Source organism: Echinops telfairi, unplaced genomic scaffold, assembly GCF_000313985.2.
Source record: "Echinops telfairi isolate 266 unplaced genomic scaffold, ASM31398v2 ScPeMD7_7400;HRSCAF=8409, whole genome shotgun sequence".
Taxonomy (NCBI): Eukaryota; Metazoa; Chordata; class Mammalia; order Afrosoricida; family Tenrecidae; genus Echinops; species Echinops telfairi.
The window spans coordinates 9,133,192-9,155,215 of NW_022111300.1; the positions used below are offsets into that span (position 1 = coordinate 9,133,192).

General features: G+C 44.7%; 1 protein-coding gene across 1 annotated transcript in view; it reads right to left on the reverse strand.

Annotated features, from left to right (window-relative positions):
• Positions 1–22,024, reverse strand: part of TMEM241 (transmembrane protein 241) — a 153,705-nt gene that overhangs the window by 43,992 nt on the left and 87,689 nt on the right. Inside the window, exon 13 of the mRNA XM_045296217.1 lies at positions 18,679–18,772. Within this exon, the coding sequence (XP_045152152.1) occupies positions 18,679–18,772 (94 nt within the window). The remainder of the gene's footprint in view (positions 1–18,678; positions 18,773–22,024) is intronic.

Below are 22,024 nucleotides of genomic sequence, written 5' to 3' on the forward strand. Positions count from 1 at the left end.
CCTCGACTTTACCAAGCATGGCGTCCTTCTCTAGGGACTGGTCTCTCCTGATAGCATGTGCAAAATATGTGAGACCAGGTTTCACCATCCTTGCTTCCAAGGAACATTCTGGCTGCACGTCTAACCAGACAGAGTGGCTTTTCTTTCAGCAGTCCATCATGTTAGATTCCTCCGGTGGGAAATGCCTCCCTCCTTGGCTTCGCATGAGAAAGAATTCACACAGAAGCCTGCTTTGTGATCCAAGCAGGGCGCGCGCGCGCGCACACACACACACACACACGGTGGCCTGAGGCCGGAGAGAGACCACACTCACACACACACACACACACACACACACACACACAGTGGCCTGTCATTGGCCTGTGGAGCAGCAGGAAGGAAAGAATTCTTCTTGGACACAGAAGTCAAGCAAAAGATAGTGTGGAAATGTTGCCAGCGACTCCTCTTCCCACTCTACCCCACCCCATCCCACCACACCCCGGAAGGGCACAGAAACAATTCAATAAAATTCCTGATTCAGTCTCACAGCTATTTGGATTGACCTGGAACCAGCTGTTGACTTTAAAAAAAGACAAACACACTCTTTTTGCCACAACTTGACTGATGGGCTGACTGGCTATTCTTCAGCCCTTTAAACAAGCACAACCTGCTGGTACTTAACTGTCTGGCCTCAAAGTCAGCACAGTCTACTTAGACTTCAACAAACGTACACCACACCACACACCAAAGATCTTAACCTAAAGAACCAGGCTAGTTCAGAATGCCAACTGGAGTCATGAAACAAAACAAAACAACCCCAACTCACTGCCATCAAGTCGATGCTGACTCACAGGGAGCCTCTGGACAGGGTAGAACTGGCCCTGTGGGTTTCCTAGCCTGTCACTCTTCACAGAAGTAGAAAGCCCAGTCTTTCTCCCACAGACTCAGCTGGTGGTTTTGAACTGCTGATCTTAAGCATCACAGGCCAAATGTGTAACCCCTACACCGCCGGGGCTCCAATCACAAAGGGGGTATTGGGGAGAAAGTGTGGGCTACTCTTTGTAAAAGAGGAGAGAAGTGGTAAGCAGGATAGGAAAGAGCAGCTGACTACTTGCAGTTTAAACAAGTTCCACGTTAGGGGCTCAAACGGGCTTGAGGAGGCATCAATCTGTGGGGCATTTGGAGCACGCTGGGTACTGGCCGCCGAGAGGGCTCAAAGCAAATAGCTACTAAGGTCTTTAAAATCTGTACGTCATTCCTGTCCTGTCACTCATGTGTCAAAACTTCACTTTCCCATCATAAAAATCTCAGTGAATTTAAAAAGCTCATTGAAATTTCCCAAGAGTGGTTTCATTTTATTCATTTTATTCACTTCGATTAGTCACTACAATTCCTGCTCTTGGAAGGGATCTCATGACATTCTGAATTCCAGTGAGGATGTGCACCGGATTTGAAATTACCCTAAATTGAGCCACGCAGTGGTTGTCAGCGGCTGCTGAGTTGGGCAAACTCATACACAGTAGGATCGGCCTCATTGTGTTCATGAGTTTTTGTTGCCTGGCTTTTGGGAGTAGATCGCCAAGCCTTTCTGATGAGTCTGATTTAGACTAGAGGCTCCACTCTATCTGTTCAACATCAAAGCAACATGTAAGCCTTCATTGAAAGATGGGTGGTTGTTTCACATAAAATCTCTTTTCTAAAAAGGGTCTTGATTTGTCTAGAGCACGGATGAAGAATGGGGGGGGGTGGATCATAAAGACATTTGGGGAATTGGAAAGCACTTCAGGAAATATGTGCCAATTTTTTCTCTGCTTCTGATGCCCTTTCACCATACTCTTTCAATCTGTATGCTGAGCAAATCATCCAAGGAGCTGTACTATATGAAGAGAAATGTGGCATCCGGATTGGAGGAAGGCTTATAAATAACTTGCAAGATGCAAATGATATAACCTTGCCTGCTAAAGTGAGGAAGACTTGAAGGAGCACTTGCTGATGAAGATCAAGGACTGCAGCCTTCAGTATGGATCACAACTCAATGTCAAACCAAAATCCTAACACCGGACCAAGAGAGAACAGCATGATAAAGGGAGAAAAGATGGAAGTTGTTAAGGATTGTGTCTTGCTTGGATCCACAATCAATGCTCACGGAGGCAGCAGACAAAAGAAAACATTTCATTGGGTAAATCCGCTGCACAAGACCTCTTTCAAGTGTTGAAGAGCAGAATGTTACTTTAAGGACTAAGGTGCGCCTGACCCAAGCCCTGGTATTTTCAATTGCCTCCTATGGGTGTGAAAGTTGACACTGACCATGGAGGACCAAAGAAGGACTGATGCATTTGAATGACGGTGCTGGTGAAGATCGATGAAAGGACCCCGTGCTGCCAAAAGAACCAACAGATCTGTTTTGGGAAAAGTCCATCCAGAATGCTCCTAAGAGGCAGGAGGGCGAGACTCTGTCTCAGGTCCTTTGGGCTTGTCGGGAGAGACCAACCCCTGGAGAAAGACATCATGCGTGGTCAGCGAGAGGGGCAGTGAAAAACAGGAGGACCCTGGATGGACAAGAAGGACTGACACTATGTTTCGTCCATGGGCTCAAACCTGAGAACAATTGTGAGGATGGCGCAGGGCGGGGAGGTGTTTCTTTTCAGATGGACTTTTCCAACCCAGATCGGTTGTGCTGGGCTCGCTAGGAGTCGGAATTGACTCGGCCCCAGCAGCGCCTGCTTCCGAAGAGACAGCACGGTCCTGAATAGGAGTGTAAAACACGAGCTGAGCACTTACACAGCCACTGCACAATCCCTCACTAACTACCATCCTCCGGTGCACTCGGCTTTTATTGGTGAATGCCCTACCTCCCGGAAGCCTTGAGCACATCCCCCATTAACTCGTCTTTATATTGAACAAGGCACTTTACTGTTCATTGTTTTAACTAACCCTGGATGCTAACAGCTCCCACACAAACTTTGCAGTCAGGAAATTTAGAGACATTAGGGGCACTTCCTCAGTAAGTGAAGTTGAGCAAATTCGTTGAGTTCCAAAGTTGTGAAACCCAGATTGTTACCATATTTCTGCAGCACAGAACATTGGACCGATCAATGCCACCAAAAATAGCCCAGAAAAAAAAGTTAAGAGTACATATTTGGACACAAGATAAACAACACAACATTATCCAAAATAGCAAAAGGTCCATTACCATCATTCACTTCTCGATGACTTATTTTGACAATAGGAAATAGAATTAATTTTTTCTCTCGATCATCCAAAAGTGTACTTCCCCTCCCATGCGCCTGCTGGGAAAACTTTGTTCAGACACAAAGAATTCCCAGATAACTAACTTCTTTTTGTTTCTACACAGTCCAACAATTACAGCACAGCCCCACCCCACCCCCTCTCCCACCACCCCTCTCCCAGCTTGCTTGCCACTTCTTGTTCCTGTGGCTTCGTCAGTGATGTCATGGAAAGACAGTGACATGCTGTTATTACTGCCAAGCCAAAATTATGCTGCTGCGTTTAGGCTTTAATTTTCCATGAAAAGTTATTCTCATTGCCATAGTCACTTAGACAGTGAAGAGGAAAAATAATTTAATTAGGAAACAGCCATAATTAGATTTTTTTTAAGCACACTTTCGACATAGAAGTTACTTCACATCGCAGCTTTATTTGGTTTCACACTGTTTTCATCAGCTCATTCCAAAGCCCATTGAAGGTGCTGGATAATCAGGGAAGGAAGACAATAAAGGAATTCAGATAGCCAAACCTAAGTTCTATATTCACATGAGCTTCCATATGTGATGGGAAGAGGGAGGGAAGAGTCTTGGGGGGCTGAGATGATGAACCACAGATAATGTAGGAGGGAGCAGGGGAGCCACCTCTTTGGTGAGCGTTTTGACCACCCAGAAAGCAGAGAAAGAAGGCAACAGGCACCCTCTCTATACCCAAGAGACAGTGATGATAATGAAAATACAATGAGAGCTATAAGAAAGAAAAATAATAGCAATAGAGTCAAAGAAAAAAAAAGGAGAAAGAATATTAGCTATTCAGCACAGATTTAGCCTCGGGAGACAAAGTGCAAGAGACACTGTATACTTCTAGGATTGCTTCTGTGGTTGGTCTGTGCGTGCGTGCGTGCGTGCGTGCGTGCGTGCGCGTGCGTGCGTGCGTGCACCTGCCTGCCTCTGTGGACCATAGATTGCACTGAGGAAGTCTGAAGCCAGACACTGAAAGCTTTGTTCATGTGTCACCATCTCAAAAGTTCAAGGTGTGATTCAGAGCTAAGCCTTGGAAGGTACCCACAAATGTATCTCAAAAATTAGGTGGGCGTAAGAAAAATGATTTAGAAGTCACTTGGTGGCACAGTGGCTAATCAATCGCTTGGCTGCTAACTAAAAGGTCGGCGCATCAAGCCCAGGAGTCACTCTGTGGGTGGATGAGAGGTGGCAGTCTGCTCTTTCTCCCAGCTTTGGAACCCATCTGGGTCTGTGCTACTACTTTCTGTTACAGGGCTGCAGTGAGCCAGATTTCAACTCAACAGCAATGGGTTTGGTTGGGGGTTTTAAAATTACACACACACACACACACAAGCGCGCGCGCGCGCGCGTGTGTGTAAGTCATCTTAAAAAGAAAATACACTTTCCCCCCCTTAATTCTGCCAGACAACAAGTTTTACCAATAATTTAGAGGTATTTAAAAATGCCAAATATCAACACACACACACCCCAGCATCTGTTGAAGATACTTCTAAAACTCCATACTATCCATTAAACAGGTTAATTTAATGTATAAACAGACATAGCCCAGACTCTTTTTTTTTTTAAGTTCCCTATCTTGGTAATAGTTTGAGAAACGTTAATTTACCGCTGAAAAGAAAGAGGCCGTAGGCCTGGATGATGCCTTTGCCAAACTCTTCAGATATGGCACAGTGGTCTGAGATCTGGTGCTGAAACTCAGCCTGATTCTGATCAAGTCAACTGAAGGCTGAAAGTTACCAGCAGAATTTTCTCATCAGTTTTAAGAGAAACTCCTACATAGAATCACAGTCTGAGACAATAATCATGATACTGCGGGGCATTGTTATGGAAACAGCTTTGAAGGGTCTCTGGCAATTCCGGTGTATAATTAAAGCTAGTGATCACAGAACAACCAGCAAAGTGGTCTCCATGGAAACCACCTAACACACATTTTCACATTCACACAATGGCTCTAAATCAATGACTCTTTATATAGGTTTAAAAAAACATTGTGAATGGTGCATCAATTGCCTTTCTTGTTAGATAATGTCTGGTTAAATATGCTATGAGAGGCCTTGTTCTCATGCATACTGCATTCTGCACCCTGTCACTGAATTCACTACTTAGGAGGAGTAGATACAAATAGCAAATTCAGACCCAGGGAATCACTGGGTAATTTAGGGAAAGAAACCAGTGGTATGGCAGGAGCCAAAGAGGGTGACCTTTTCACTATTAGAGGTCATTAATCTAGAGCTGTGCATCTTAGGTGTTCCTGGGTGGAGCCAAAGGTTAAGAACTTGGCTGAACTTCCAACCAAAAGGTTAGTGGTTCAAATCTACCTAAGGTACCTTGAAATAAAGGCCAGGAGATGATTTCTGAAATGCCAGCACCACTGAAAACCCCCTGGAGCACAGTTTTGCGCCAGAACACATGGGATTACCATGCATCATAAGCCATTTGACACACCTGGCGGTAATGGTGAACATGACTTGTTTCAGTATGGTAGACATTTTACCCGTTTTCAGAGGAGAAGGCAGAACAAGACCTAGAAAGCGCTACACTCAATCCAAGTCAAAGCTACTGAGTTAGTTAATTGTGCCAGCCTGGCCGATAATCACATGTGGTGCTGGTTGAAAGGCGGAGGGATAAATGGGTGGTGAAGCCTCGCCTTTCTAGTTCTCGGGTCTCTTGTTTTGTGATGGTTGCATCGGGTGCAGCTGCCTTAGCAGTTCCCTGCTTCAGCTTGCAAGATGGATTTCCTACAAGACATCCCCAAGGAGAAGCCGCATGGATCTATCCCGATGCAGCCCTGGGTGCTGGAGCAGCCGTGTGGAGACCCCTGCCAGTGCCGAGATGCTTACACGTTCACTGACTCAGCTTTCCTCCTGCAGTCGGCATCATTGCCTCTGTTTTGTGAGGTGGAGGGCTTTGTGGACTGGTGTTGGGTTAATGGGTTAATGTTGGACTTGTGGGCTTGGGCAACATTGGGTTGGGATGTTTTCGTGATGCACATTTCTTTGCATAAAACTCTCTCTTATACATGAGTTGCTGTGGATTTGTTTCTCCAAAGTACCCAGACTAATACAGCTACCTCTTGGTCCCGGTCCATCCTCTTCCCTCATTGCCACTGAGTTGATTCTGACCCACAAGAAGCCTCGGGGGCAGAGTAGAGCTGCTCCTTCGGCTTTCAGAGAGTGTAAATCATGACAGGAACCGACAGCCTCATTTTTCTCCCATGGAGGGGTTGGTGGGTTCAAACCACCAACCATTTGGTCAACTGCCCAATGTGTAACCCACAGTGCCACCAAGTCCATATGACTAGAGGGCGTCCTCTCTTGGTGTAACACTTCACCGTTCCCCACATGTTTTCCTTTATGTTATCGAATCGGCCCTTCTTTTGCCTTGAAACAAATAGGTGGTCTGGAGATTGGAGACCCCCAAAAGAATTATAGTAAGAAGGTCCAGTTCCCTTTTCCCTTAGTTAGTGAGGGAAACCCCAGCACGCCATGTTTCTCCAACGGTGAACAAGTCTTTCTTTACCTAAGTAAGACAAAGGAGGAAATGCTCCGGGACCCGTGTTACCTGACTCTGGGCTTGGAGTCTTGGTATCGTCTTGTAATGACTTTGGGACTATGGCTCCGGGTCACAACATGACCCTGGGATCATGAGTTTCCATCAGCTACCATGTAGCCAGGTCATTAAAACCCCCAAATGAATCCTATACCCTTTTTTAGCCTGCAATTACGTACATGTCCCAATCACGGTCCTTTCTCCACTTCTTGGGTCCTGCCTGCCATGACGACGAACTGATCTGCCATTCTGTCCTTTACAACATAGAATGAACACCATGATGGGATTCAGTGGATTCCGTCACTCTGACCTGGGTACCTGCTCATAAATTCCCTCACTCAAATGATTGCCTTTGTCTTATTAAAGGCTTATAAAAGCACCATATAGTGGTGCTGTAGGTTGGGCTGTGGGCTACAGTTCAGACCCATCAGCCACTTAGAGGGGGAAAGATAAAGTTGTCCGCTCTCGTGAAGATTTTAAGTCTTAGAAACTCCAGAGAGGGTGACTATGAGTCAGAATTAACTCGATGGCGGTGGGTTTGGTTTGGGCATAGAACATTTTTGAGTGTGGAATCTTTTTCCCTAGCACAGAGGATTCTGTGTTCTAGCATATTCTAATTTTGCTTTTTTCCCACCTCTTGGTTCTTGTCACCTTGCCCCACTCCTGGCCCACCATATAGTCCAGGTTTGAAGATTCATATAAAACCAAGTTTAACAAAAGCTTTTACCCTCTTCCACCTGGACTGTATGGCCAGTATTTTATCTCAGGCAGCAATGGGAAAGGAAATTCAATTGCAGAAGCATTAATTTTGACTGTTCAAACTCTAAATAAAAACAAAACCAAAAATTCTAATTAACCACGGGTGGTATTTATATTATATTGTTCACAAGAGAAGGTGGAGTGGAGTGAGGGGGTGGAAGGTCGGATTGCTAGGCAGTGCCTACTTGATTCTGATCAGTTCTATTACAGAATTAAATTTTAAATTGAGTAAAAGCTTTACTACGCAGGAACAGGTAACTGACAATATGGTTCCTATCAGATCATCCTTATAAAGTGCTCCTACTTAATGTTAATGCTATTAGCATTTAGTCTTAAATATCATCAGCCAACATGGTCAGGGCTCATCAGAACCACAGCATTTTTTAGCTATCTTTAGCTCTTTGAAGTCGAGTCTCCTAGTTCTATGGATGAAACCGTTGAAGGCTTCAGATGCAGGTACCTTCCACTTTCCTTGTTTCTGACCCCCTGAAACCCCAATCTCTCGTCCACTTCATTAATGGGAAGACTGGCTTCCATGTACCACTGTCCTTCAAAGGGTCAAGGAAGAAAGTTTCTCTTTCCTCTAAAGCTTGTCCTCTACTCCTTCCATCTCCGTTATAAAATGTGTTCCCCCAATTTCCCTTCATTCTCTAACAACATCTTTAAACCTGCTTGGGTTTCTTCTTTTCTAGTTTGAAGCAAGGCTGAGTCCCGCTTTTCCTAGAGGAGACATCATCTTCACGAGACCTGACGATCCCGTTGTCGAGCAAACAACCTAACTTTTCTACCCACTTCATCACTGAGAACGTCTGCTTCCCCTGCAGCCGCACTCCCACCTTCCCCCTTCCGCTGAAACTGCTTCCTCCAAGGCTTTCGGTATCCTTCCGTGAAGCTCAGCCCAATCCAGATATCTTGGCAGCCTTTCGCCTTACTCCTTACCTCTTGCCTTAGACCACCCCACAATGAATTGTGGCGTTTCCCCTTCTGCCTCCTGGCTATTGCGTCTCTCGCCTGCTCATGACTGGTCCCTAGTTACTGAAGGAACGGGCTCCTCCGCTACATCCTGGGCCCCTGCTCTCCTCTCCTCAGACACTTCCTCAGTGAGTTCATCTATTTCAGGGCCACCTCTCTGGAGGAGAAGCTTCCAATGGACACGTCAAACCCAGAGCTCACATCCACATTCCACCCCATGTTCCCAGCTATCCACAAAAGACCAACACTTAGATGTCCTATCACCATATACATTTGTCTAAAACGCATTGCACCAGCTCTCTTCCCTACAGACGCTCTTTCACAGTCATCCCCATTGCTGTCTGTAATGCTATGGATACGCAGCATCTCTAGCGACTTGGAGTCATTTGTGATTCCTCCCACCCCATCACTTCCTATGTCCAAATTCTCATTAGCGCTCACATGCCATCTGCTCTCATCTCATCTGAGTCCCTGTTATCTAATGAGTTCCCCATGCCACAAAACAATGATCTGAGCTCAGTGCTTTTTTGCCACCAAATTGTCCATTCAGTTTGACCTTTCGTCTTTCATTTTTGCTGTCACTACCTCAATTAAGCTCCCTTCTAAACGTGTGAAACACATTTCCTGTTTTCAGGATCACTGCCGTATCAACCTGCTTGAAATACCATTTGTCTTTTGTCAGTCTGACTCAAAGGTAGCGTAGCTCTTGAGGCTTTCTGCAAATGGACTATTCTGCACCCCATTTCCTTCAGCCCCTCCATACTCCCCACTTCCAATCAGATTGATTTCCTTATGCCTAGAATGCCCTCATTTGGTTCCTCCCCAGCCCACGGCATCCTGGGCCTACAAGAGCAGTTCGCGTCCCTCCCCTGCCTCCTTCTGCTGACAACGCTTGCCATTTTCCAAACAACGGAATCCAGGACCACGTCATTCAACATTGTTCTCTACCGGCTCACACGTTCCTTCTCTCCTGGGTTATGAATCGATCGAATTAGGTGCTACACATAGATCATGCTTTCCTTTCCACCCCACCACATCCAGACGCTCCAGCGGCTTCTCTAAATCAACAATGGATTGGGAGAATCCTGGCAAAGAAGTGGATTTTCCAAAGGAGACCAGACACCTTGAAATAACCAAAAGCAAACCCTTTGCCGTTGAGCACCTTCTGACTCTTCGCGGCCCCACAGGACCGAATGGAGCTGCCCATCGGGTCTCCTAGGCAGCCAACGTTAGGGAGCAAGATCACCAGGCGTTTTCTCCCACCACGTTCCTGGTGAAGTCAGACCTCTGGCCACCTGGCTAGCAGCCAACGATGTATCCCAGAGAACGGACAGCTACTGGGGGCAAGCAACATATTAGCATGCAGTGTCAGGGCAAGACAAGAGTGAAGCAAGCAATAACGTAAGAGGGAGACAGTCAAGCTGTGGGGCTGGCGACGAGTCATGAACATACTGTGGACGGACGGCCAAAAGTCTGAGCGAATCAGTCTGAGGAGAAATTTAACCAAAATGTTTCTTAGAGGAAAAGACAGGGAGCGTTCAAGCTACTTCTTTTGGCCTTACCAGCGAGAAAGATCCGCCCGTCACTAGAAAAAGACATCATATATAGATAGCACAGGGCCAAGGAATAGGAGAGAGACCTTCCATGAGATGGACTGACACAGCAGCCACAACAAAGGGCTCAAACATACAACGATCACGAAGATGGCACCGGAAACCAAACTCACAGCCCCCGACTCCATTCCAACTCACACGACCCTACAGGGCCGGGCAGCACTGCCCCCGTGGATTGGAGACTGTAATGCTTGACAAGGGTACAGCGTCTCCTCTTTCTCCCAAGCAGCTGCTGGTTTTGCACTTCTGAGTTGCGGTTGGTGAGCAGGCCAACGTGTAATCACCCTGCCACCAGGGTTCACAGCTGGAGATGGCACAAGATCAGGAAAGGTTTCATTCTTGGATACATCAGGTTCCCACGAGTTGCCGCGCACTTGACAGCAACCAACCACCATTCCCATGACTGTGAGAGCCTGGGCCACTTTCAATCTTGCAGTGCTAGCGCCTTCCGAGCTCCACTCTAGTCCCTGCCCTGCATACGTCAGCGATTGGACTAACACAAAATAAAATGAAACCCAGAGACATGGCCCGCACAAGCAACAGAAAGAAATCTTTCCACTGGTCAATCACTACCTCACAGACACAAAATGGTGATCGCAGCCACGGCACGGATATCAAAGAAGAAGGCTGTGCTATCGAGAGAGCTTTGAAACCGGGCATCTTCCAGACTTCCTTGAGAGCTTGTTATCTGAACTCTCCTCTCCACAACTGAACCTGACGCTGATCTTCGATGCTTCTTTTCCTCCCACACTAAGATCGCTGGTCAAGATGCAGTCAGGCACCACTCAATCCGGGACAAATGCTCCCGTGGGAACTTAAATCTGCTAGAGAAATCCGCCAGGAGAAAAACAGAAACTCATTCCACATCTTTCTTATACCTCTACACGTTTCCTTACTTTTCTCTTAACTCAGTCACTTCTTCCTGCATCAAAGATTCACAAGTGTGAGGGCATCTTAGAATCTGCGAAGATTTCACACGCCTGAATCTACCAAAATAAAGGAATGAGTTCATACAAGTGTTGCTACACATTCTGAAGGTTTTAGCTTCTTAGAATACTTCTCAGAGCCTCAGAGGGGAAAACAAGAATCATTGTGATAACAATACAAAATGACTTGCGAGGCCCTTTCCCCACCTTCTGGGCATTTTTAGATCCAAGGAAAAGATACAGCGAAGGCCGAGGACCAGGTATGGCTGCTTGGACGTGGTGGCTGATGTGGCAAGTACGTGGAGAATGCAAGAGAATGAATCATTCTGGCACGAGGGAGAAGGTGCCCTCAGCCTCCGGGATGAATAATCTCCCAGCCTGCTTCTCTTTTGTTCTTTCACAAAATCCACATTTTCCTCTGTCACCCATAGATTATCCATCTGAGTCACTTTCTGAGAATGCGGGCACTCAGCAGTCACAATGATATCATAGTAAAATGCTCTATCACAAAGTGTACTGTGTATCCTGGAATATAAGCCATCCTGAATATCAGCCGAGGCACCTAATTTTACCACAAAACTGCATTAAAAAATGTGCTGAAAAACTCTGCTTATCCATGAGTATATACGGCACTTATTATGCTGTACCAGGGGGCCTCAGAATGGAATGAAAAAGTAATGACATTTTCTCAAAACGTTAAATGTCAACTCATTGTGGCGTACAGATGCTTTAGAGTAATCATTGACCTTTGGTCTCACACTGATGTTTTTTAATGGAGCGCCATATTCACAGATAGTAGCCTGTATTTGTGTGCTAATCTGTTATTTTGCTACAAGGTAACCTCAAGGACAGTGTCTGCTTAAGGTTTAAAGAGTATCTCAGAGTGATATTCTCAGAGTCCTCTAGACTTAACTGTTCCAGTAAGTCTGGAATTTTTAAGCATCTGAATTCTGTTCTGTGTTTTTCTCCCATTTAATCTGACTCTCACCAGAATAGCTGGCCGTGGTGGCCAGAGCCCATCTAGTTCTTCTGATCTCAGGATAGATGAGGTCATGATTTATATATGCTATTAGCCCTGTAGATCAGTTTCTTTTCTGATACCTTGGCTTCTTTCTTTCTCTTTTCCTCCTGATAAGTAGAGACCAATCATTTTATCTTAGATGGCTGCCCACACGCTGCCAGACACTGATTACCTCCTAGCAGCAAAACATGAACTTGGTGAACAATATTATGCCAATCGACTTAGAACTAAAGTTCTAAGCCCGTGAGTCTAAAGTTGTAAGCTTTCGAACTTAGAAAACCATTTTCTCAGTAATGTGTCAAAGAACTACCTGTAACTGTGTCCTCCCACAAATAGATATGTGCAAATATATATATATTTGTACATGCTTTTGTCTGTGGACCGGTGTACTCACCTAATACCAACCCACACACATATATATATATCTGTACACCTTCATGTGACCATACATTTGTTTGTTGGTTATTATTGGTAGTGTTGCCAAATTGCATTTGTCATGCTCGCTAACAAAAGGATCCTATTCTTTTGTGTGCTTAGTGGCATCATTTACTTTGATCAAGCTGTGTTTTTTAGACCCACAACCTGTGCTACTTTTAACATTTTATTAGGGGCTCTTACAACAACTGTTATCCCAATCCATACACACATCAATTGTGTAAAGCGCATTCCATCACCAAAAATAACAACTGTTTACAACACAGAGAGTGGTTCCCCAAACCCCGACCTATCTCTGGTAACCACCAATGAACACTGATCTCTGAATATAGACTCATGATCTATTCTTATCTTCTTACAAAATTAGGGTGATATGCTGCTATTTGTCATTATGTGATTGAGCTATTTCAAGTAGTGTGGTATCCTCCCGATCCACCCAGGTTACAGCATGCTTTGTAGACACGTCGTTGGTGTTTTTTATGGTAGCAGAGTATTCCATTATAGTATGTGCCATATTTTGTTTATACATTTTTGTTAAAGGGTAGTTAAAACCATTTCCTTTTTTGTGTGTGATTGTGATTAATGTTGCAATGAATGTAGGTATAAATATGTCTGTTCATGTCACTATTTGGTCTCTAGGGCATATACCCAGGATTGGAATTGCACGATCATAAAATAGCTAAATTCTAGTTTTCTGAGGAAGCATCACACGATTTTCCATTGTGATTATGCCACTTTACAACCTCATCAGCAACTGATAAGGATTCCAATTGCCCCACATCTTCATCAATATTTCTGGTTACCTGCTTGCAAAATCTTTCTTTGTAATTAATGCCATTTTAGCCAGGGTGACGTGGCATCACATTGCAATTTTGATTTGTGATCTCTCCAAAGGATCCTTGATGGCATGGTGGGTTACAAGTTGGGCTTGGAACTACAAAGCTGGCAGTTCCATCCCACCAGCCATGTCCTGGGACAAAGATGAGGATTTTTGCTCCAATGAAGATCTTTAGCACTGGAAATACTTTCTAGGGTTCCTATGGGTCAGAACTGACTCTATAACAGTAGATTTGGTGGGTTTAATGGCTAATGCTCTTGAGAATCATGTGTGTTTAAGCCACCTGACCTTGGTGACGTATCTATTCATGTCTGTTGACTATTTTTAAGGTAGGTTGTCTTTTTGTTGATGAGCTCTTGAGGTTCTCTATACAGTTTAGAGATTAACCCCCTCATCAGAGCTGTACTTTTCTCAACATTTCCCCAGTCTGTGGGTTGTCTTTTTATTCTTTAGATAAAGGCTTATGGTGAGAATAAGTATTTAATTTCTAGCAGGTCCCAATCATCTGTCTTGTGTTGTTCATGCATTTGTGATTGTGTTTGTTAGCCTTTTTTTTTTTTTTGGTTTTAAGATTAGGTCCCATAGATTTCTCTTTTTCCCCCTAGGAATTTTATAGTTTGAGGTGCTTTGGATATTTGGGGCCTCTTGGTTACTGTACTTTTTAATGTCAGAAGTTCCATTTCACTCTTTTGTATAATTTTTATATCTCTTTATTGAAATTCTTTACTCATTGAATATTTCCCTTAATTCTTTACAGTGGCTTCCTTTAGAACTCTAAATAGACTTATAATAGCTACATTGAAATCTTTTTAAAAAAATATTTTTTCTACTAAATCTAACGTCTGAGGATAGACTCACAAATGGTTCTACTGACTGTTTTTGTCCGAGTGTGGGCCATGTTCCTTTGTTTCACTGAATGTCTCTAATTGTTTTCTTTTAAATACTACTGGATAGCTTAGATCCTATCTAATAGCAACTCAAGATTCTGAGTCCGCCCCGTGTGAGCAGGTGCTGGTTGCTTTGTCTAGTGACTGGAATGAGGGCTATGCAATCGGTCTGTCAAACAATGGCAGTTACTGCTGGTGCTGTGGGGCGGCATCGAGTCAGCTTCAAGTCGCAGCTCCCTTCTGCACACGGGACCGAACACTGAACCCTCCTCACAACTGTCGCCATGCTCGAGTCCATTCTTGGAGCCACGGTGTCAGTTCATCTCAAGGAGGATCTTCCTCGTTATTGCTGGCCTTCTACTTTAGCAAGTATGCTGTCTCTCTCAGGGGACTGGTCTCTTCTGATAACAGGTCCTCACTTGGAAGGAGCGTTCTGGCTATACTTTTTCCAGTGTAGTTTATTCATTCTTCTGGCAGTCCAAAGTGTATTTAAGAGCCTTTGCCAATATCATGATTCAAAGGCATCAGAGCTTCTTCGGTTTTCCGTATTCTTTGCCCAGCTTCCACGTGGACAGGAGGCAGCTGAAAATAGCAGAGCTTGAGTCCGGTGCTGCTTCGTCCTCAGAGCGCTACCTTTGCTTTTAAACACGGTAAAGAAGTTTTGTGCCGCAGATTTAAATATTGCTTTATTTCTTGACTCCTTTTCCACAGGTCTTGATTGTGGATTCATTGCAAATGAAATCCCTGACAGCCTGCATATTTTCTGTTTTATAATGAAGTTGCTTATTGATCTATGACTTTTGTTTTCTTTGTGCTTAGGAGGAGGCCTGGTGATGCAGCAGGTTAAGCTTTCAGACGAGTGATTGATGATCAGGTTGCAGTTGGCCCTTACCTTGGTCTGACTCAGTCTGTGTAAGGGAAGTGACATTTTTTGCCTGGAAAAATGTCATTATCATTTAATTACATTTTTTTCCATGAAGTTTTTGAAGTCCCCTCATATTAAGCTTCTCTTATCTCTTTCCATAGATGTTATTGATTTGACTCCTGTGTGTCCCATCCAGTGCATTCCATGTGTATAGTAGTCATTTATTTTGTTACAAAGAAAAGGTATTTCCATGCGATCTCTAGTGCTGTTTCAATCACCACGGCCATAATCACTAACTACCCATCCATCCATCTTGTTTGCAACTTTTGCATTCCAATCATCAGTAATTATCAATGCATCCTAATCGCAAATTGGATCACTTTCAGAGTGCAGACATTAGTAAAAATATTGAATTTCTTTACCTTTGGCTATTAGGTATTTAAAGTTGAATGATAGTTGAATTAATTACCGTATATATTCGAGTACAAGCTGACCCGAATATCAGCCAAGGCACCTAATTTTACCACAAAAACTGCATAAAACGTGCTGAAAAACTTGACTTATACATGAGTATATATGGTAATTGGTCTTCCTTGTTGGTGTATAGATCTTACCACTAGCAACGATGTACTTCAGGACAGATTTTGAAATGTACTTTTTGATGATAAATACAACACTGTTTCTTTTCTATCTGGCATTCTTTGCAGAGTAAACCTCATGGTTATTGAGGTAGTTTATTGTGCCAGCCTGGCCGATAAACACAAGTGGGATTAACTGAAGGGCGGTGAGATAAATGGCTCGGTGAGCCTCGCCTTTCTTGTCTCTCGCTCTTTGATCATCAGACCAGTGTGCGGCTGCCTTGCTTGTCCTGTGCCTCAATTTACAGGCTACACTACCTGTGGGACGCCTAGCCTGTGGACTGTGTCACTGTAAGTTGAGGTCCCTTTAAGACATCTCTGGAGCTGGGGACTGGCAGTTGGTGACCTGGCTGAAAGTTGGTGACCTGCCTTGTGATTGGCTGCTGTGCTGAGATAGCCTAGCTCTCTCTATATATAGAGGAAAACCTGGCAGCAGACTAGACTTGAAGGACTGCTAGTGTCTCACAACTCTCTCTCACAGGAGTGAGTTGCACTGAGCCATTTGTACTGCTTTATAATATAACTGTTCATTTCTTGTATTATATATTTATCTGTATATGATTTAACAGTTCATTTCTTGTTATAAATCTAATTATCTTTATAAATAAATATATTAAATTATCAGCAATTTGGTTTTATCTCTCTAGAGAACCCTGTCTAACACAGTTATCATATTCAAAATGGCAATACCAGTCCATTTCAGTCTAGGCTACCGAGTTTGTATGTTCCATTTTTTACAAGCTTGTGTGTTCCAACTTTTATAGATTCATACTTTTCTTTCATTACACATTCTGATTATTAACAAGCGTTGGCAACTTTTTCTTCTCATATTGAGACCCGATGAATAAATGCGCACCTTAGAAGCTTTTCTCTAGTCACGTCTTTAAGGCCCACTCTACTTTGAGGAGACCGCACTTCCTTGGTCAGATTTTGAGTCTGCCAGCTCGAGGACCCGTCTTCCAGCATTCTGCCATGGGCAATACCCACTGCCAAGCAGGTTTCACTGGCCAATTCTTTTAGAAGTAGAGCCCCAGCTCCTCCCTCTTACTAGTCCACTGAAATCTGTCCATCAGGGGTGACGCTGCTGGACTTGAAATACAACGAGTGGCATTGCCACCTCAGCATAACCAGCTGACTGACGTGACAAATGATGGACATGTACAGTTACTGATGTCGTCATTCGATGTCTTACTTGTTTTGATATTTAGTCCTAGATGTGTCCACATAGCTTGGTGATCTGGTGAAGACTGATCTGAGGTTAGACTCAGACACCTCAAGTCAATAGAGCTGCTTTTCCCCACTTCTGTATGTGTGTGGTCCCAGGAGCATATTCAGACTCTGAGCTGCTTTCCCGTGTGCCTTGGTCTTCTTTTTCTGTCAGGTGTTCATCTTGTCTGTGTCTGCAGGCAGGCACCATGGGCCAACGTGTGGATGGGGGGGTGGCTTGGGCCCACTCCATCTCTGTTGCTCATGCACACAGACCAGGAACAACCTGGGATATATGGAGAACTATCCAATTAGCTCAACCTATAAACTTCTATGCCACCAAGGCTCCTTTATAGAAGGCTAAAGGTATCATTTCAGCAGATTAATTAATTAAGACATCTCACTCCTTGGGAACAGAACCCAAGGCCCCTCAATGTAGCTCTTTGATAGGCATTAAAGAAATGAAATAATCCAATAGAAAGAGTTCATTCCAAGGAATTTCAATTAAGACTCTGTATTCCACGGCTGTGCTGCCTCTCCTCCTATTTCTTCTTAAGAGCTCTGGTTCCCATAAAGTCTGTGGTTCAAACCCAGGAGCTACTCTGAGAGAAAGTTGAAGCTATCTGCTTCCATAACAATGTACAGCGTTGGTGAGAATGGCGATACTGGGAGGGTGAGAGGAGGGCAGGGTAGAGAGGGGGAACCGATTACAAGGATCTACATAAAACTTCCTCCCTGGTGGTTGGACAACAGAAAAGTGGGTGGAGAGAGACATGAGACAGTATAAGATATAACAAAATGATAATAATTTATAAATTATCAAGGGCTCATGAGGGAGGAGGAAGTGGGGAGGGAGGGGTAAAATGAGCTGATACCAAGGGCTCAAGTAGAAAGCAAATGTTTTGAAACTGATGATGGCAACAAACACACAAAATGGATGCATGTATGGATTGTGATAAGAGTTGTATGAGCCCCCAGTAAAATGATTTTAGAAAAAAAGGAGAAGAGAAAAAACAGGCTACAGTTTAGGAGGAAATGAGGAAAATAAGAAAGAAAAGAGAGAAAGAGAGAGAGAGAGAGAGAGAGAGAGAGAGAGAAAGAAAGAAAGAAAGAAAAGGAATCTGTTTGGTTGGGTTCTTCTCAGCTACACAGGGCCTGGCCAGGGTGCAGGACTGGGTGCTATGGCTGGGACACCAGGCCAGGGTAAGGGGCAAAATAAAATTATAGTGTTGGAACCCCTATTTATGGTTGCCAGAAGTTAGAATCCACTCAGTGGCAGTGGGGTTAGGACCTATTTCTTCTTATTTCTCACACCTCTCTATTGTATAGTTCAACCATGGTAAATCTGATAGACAATGGGCATTTTTATAATTCCATTTTGAAGGGTTTATGGAAGTCTCCCAACCTGGCTAGTTTTCTCTTTTCCTTCTCTATTACTTCAAATGGGTCGAGTCCTCTTGGCAAATCATTTGAGCTCTGGACACCCTACCAGCCCACAGGAAAAGAAAATTAGAACTTCCCCATGAAGAGAACTTAAGGGAATTTCAGATCAGAACTTATAGCTCAGAGAAGCTAAGGGGTTTACCCAAGATCACCTTCTAGGAGTGTGATAAAGATAGAATAGATAATTAGTGAAGCATCAGGTACAGGGCCAAAGGCTGGAAATAATCTCAGAAAGGTGGAACTTTCCACTGAACAATATCTGAGAACACTTCAATGTCCCCACCCCTCCCTTCTCTTACCTTTGCAAAACAAATCCAGGCTGCACACTGCCCTGGGGCCATAGTGCTTTTTAGCTTCACTGTGCTGATCATGAGAAAGAATCCTAAAAATCCACTGGAAGGAGAAAATATTCATGGATTAGTGAGGCTTGTCTTCCCTCAGCCAATATCTAACTATCGGCTGCTATGATTTCAGCAGTCAATTTTTAATCAGTCCACAAGTTCTATCTCATCTGTTTTCTAGTAATCCACTGGATAAAAACAAAGCCACAATTTTCAAAACTCGACTTTTCCAAAGTGCTATGGTGAAAGCAAGGCATCCTGGTGCTGCACTAGTTAAGCACCAACAGGTTGGCAGTTCAAACCCACCTAACCACTCTGCGAGTGAAAGACCTATGGGACCTGCTCCCATCGATCACACTCAAGAACATCCTGCCAAGCTGTTCTCTTCTGCAGAAAGAGTTGCTATGAGGTGTAATTTATGCAAGGGCACCTAGTGAAACAGCATGTTGAGAGCATTTTTTTGGAAGTGCCAAGTCAACCGTCATTGAGTCCATTCTAACTCATTGCGACCCTTTAGGAGAGAATAAAACTACTTCTTGGAGTTTCCAAAGCTGTAAATCTTTACAGGTGCAGTCAGCCCTGGCAGATAAGAGAAAGTAGACTGGATGAAATTAAATACACCAATAGCCGAATTTCACAGAAATTCACACCTTCCCTCATCAGATTAGATTAGTACACAGTCAGATCCTTGGGGCAGAACCAGAGACAGGCATTTGATTTCGACACAGCATGTTGGGCCCTGGTGACCTGTACAGTTTGTTCAGATTTGCATCTGCAGCTACGCAGCTACGGGCAACTGGACAGCTCTGGATGAAGACACCCCAGGGGGTCTTTTTGGGTAAGCAGAAGGTTGGAACTCCAATGGCCTGCACTTAGCCGTGCTCACTGGCCCTGTGACCTTAACCAATTCCTGCACTGCTTTTTTTATTGGCCTTGGGTTCTACGCTCTTAAAATAGGCAGAAACATGATGATCCCCACCCTGCTTTATGGAAATTGGAGCCTTTCAGAACAGAAAACCCTACCCCCCTTCTCTCTCTTTATTAACAAGGTGACACAGACACGATTGGAATCCAGGTTTCCTGACTCTTCAAAGAGCTCTATTTTCACTTCATCGTGGCTATAATGAGCAGGTGGGCAAAGGTGAGACAGCCTATGTGCTCCTGGCCATGAGGAGATGTGGAATGGAGAGATATGGGGGGTGGGGAGCAGAGCAGCTCGTGCTCCATGGCTCCTCTGGTGGCCCCCAAGGCTCCCTGCACTCGAATGTCTGCCTGCCCAGCCACCCACACCTCCTTCCCCTTGGCCTCCTCCCTGGTCCACCTCTAGCCTGAGGAAGAGCATGATTCCAACGGGACTGGGGCTCTGTGATAGGACTAAACTACTGTGGATTGTCAATGACCCTGATGATGAGTGACCAAGAGTCTTCCTGTCACTTGACTTGAGTGTGTGTGAATGATGTCTAAATTGTGCCTGGATAGCATATCTTTCTCCTTCCACCTCACACTCTTTTGCCCCCTGGAGAGGGACACAGGTCGTAAAAGCAGGAGAATCCGGAAGTGAATCAGCCTGGGACTCCCTACCAATGGGTCTGCAGTTTAGTCACCACTGGCCCCCTCAGGTCTCTAAGACACCATCTTAGTTCACCCAGGACCTCCTGACAGTGACAAGTCTCATTCTGAGATACGGTCATTGAGGAGCCATGACATGACTGAGGAAGACTCGTGTGTTATTTAAGAGGTTAAAGAGTTGTGGTGGAGCCAAAGGGGTACAATGTAACATTGCAAATAACGGTTTCCAAATCTTGAAAATGAGAAACATGGTTTTTCCTATTGATCTGTAAGAGATCTACAGATTACAAGGCGCAGAAAAATAGCCAGATGTCTCTCCACACCACCCGTGGACCGTGAGCTCAGTTGCTGTGTCCCAAAGAACAGCACACTGTTGACTTCACCTCCTCATCCTGTCTGCTCTACAGCCAATTAGTCAGATTTCTAGTTTGAGGTTCAAGGTTACTTTACCTCGAGCAGTTTAACCGTTGTCCCTGGACTCTGTGAGTAATCTTGACAATAGGTAGGCTACATTGGCCACTCCTGAGGGTTTGTATTAATGAGAAGGAACTAATCTGGGGCCCTCTCGGATCACAAATAATGAGTGTGGGCTGGTGGATATAAGTCCCCCACACCAAGGCTCAGAGAAGTTGCCTGAGGGGGAGAATCCTGAGAGAAGCTCCCTGGGCAAGGATGGGTCCGCCACTCAGGAGACCTTTTCAAAGCTCTGCGAGTACCTTGTCATGTTGCTACTGAGCTATGTCTGAGTTGCATCCTGTTATTCCTGCTACTTAAACGTTGAGTTGTATCCTTGACCCTGACAAACCACGTGACCATGGAGCACCAGTCCTGTGAGAAATGGCAGTGAGTGACCAACCTCAGCAGAGAAAATGGGAGACCACGCAGGGAGCGGCTAGAAAGTGGAGTTCCACTTGGCCTCTGCGGTTTGGGCCGATTCTGATTCATGAAATTATCCATTCACCCAGGAGCCCACGTCCCTGAGGGAACGTGTAGGCAGGAGACTACGCTGTGCAATCCCAGCCACGAACCGAGCTGCTAGGAACTGGAAAGACGAACACGACAGTGTTCTCCAGATACCTTTCTGGGGGCAAGAAATGAGTCGCTGAGACAGCAGCCAGAGTCACAAAAGAGAATGCCCGTGACCACGTGTTGAATGGAAAATTAATTTACTCTGAAAACTTTCACCCAAACTACAGTAAGGGTGTTCAAATAAATAAGTCATTCTGAGGTTCAAATGCAAAAACAAGCTCTAAACTACTGATTTTTGCCCCCTTTGCCCCAACTACCTGAAGAAAGCGGTACATTCCCCTCAAACCCAGGGTGTGACCACCTACTGAGCAATTCAGCTCTCTGTGAAAAACCACTGCTTCACAAGGTCCCATTTTATACCTGTGCGAGCAGCTGGTTGGATTTCCATGTGGCATTTCTCATGATGTGTTAACGCTTAAAGTCAGCCGGAGCAGATAATATGTCATCAGGCACAAAGCTTACATATCGAACACACGCAACAGCCCTGCCTTAGTATGGTTTTTCCATTTTACACATGAGAACACTAAGGCTTGGGAGAACTTGAATGACATCCCAAGGGCCACACCATCAGCAAACAGCAGTGCTGGGACGCAAACTAGGCCTGGTCCTAACGCCATGTCACAACACGCACTTTGCAATAGCTCCCAGAAGCCTTTCTATTGTTCAGCAGAAGAAAGTCAAACTGAGTGTGTGTGGGGGGTGGGGG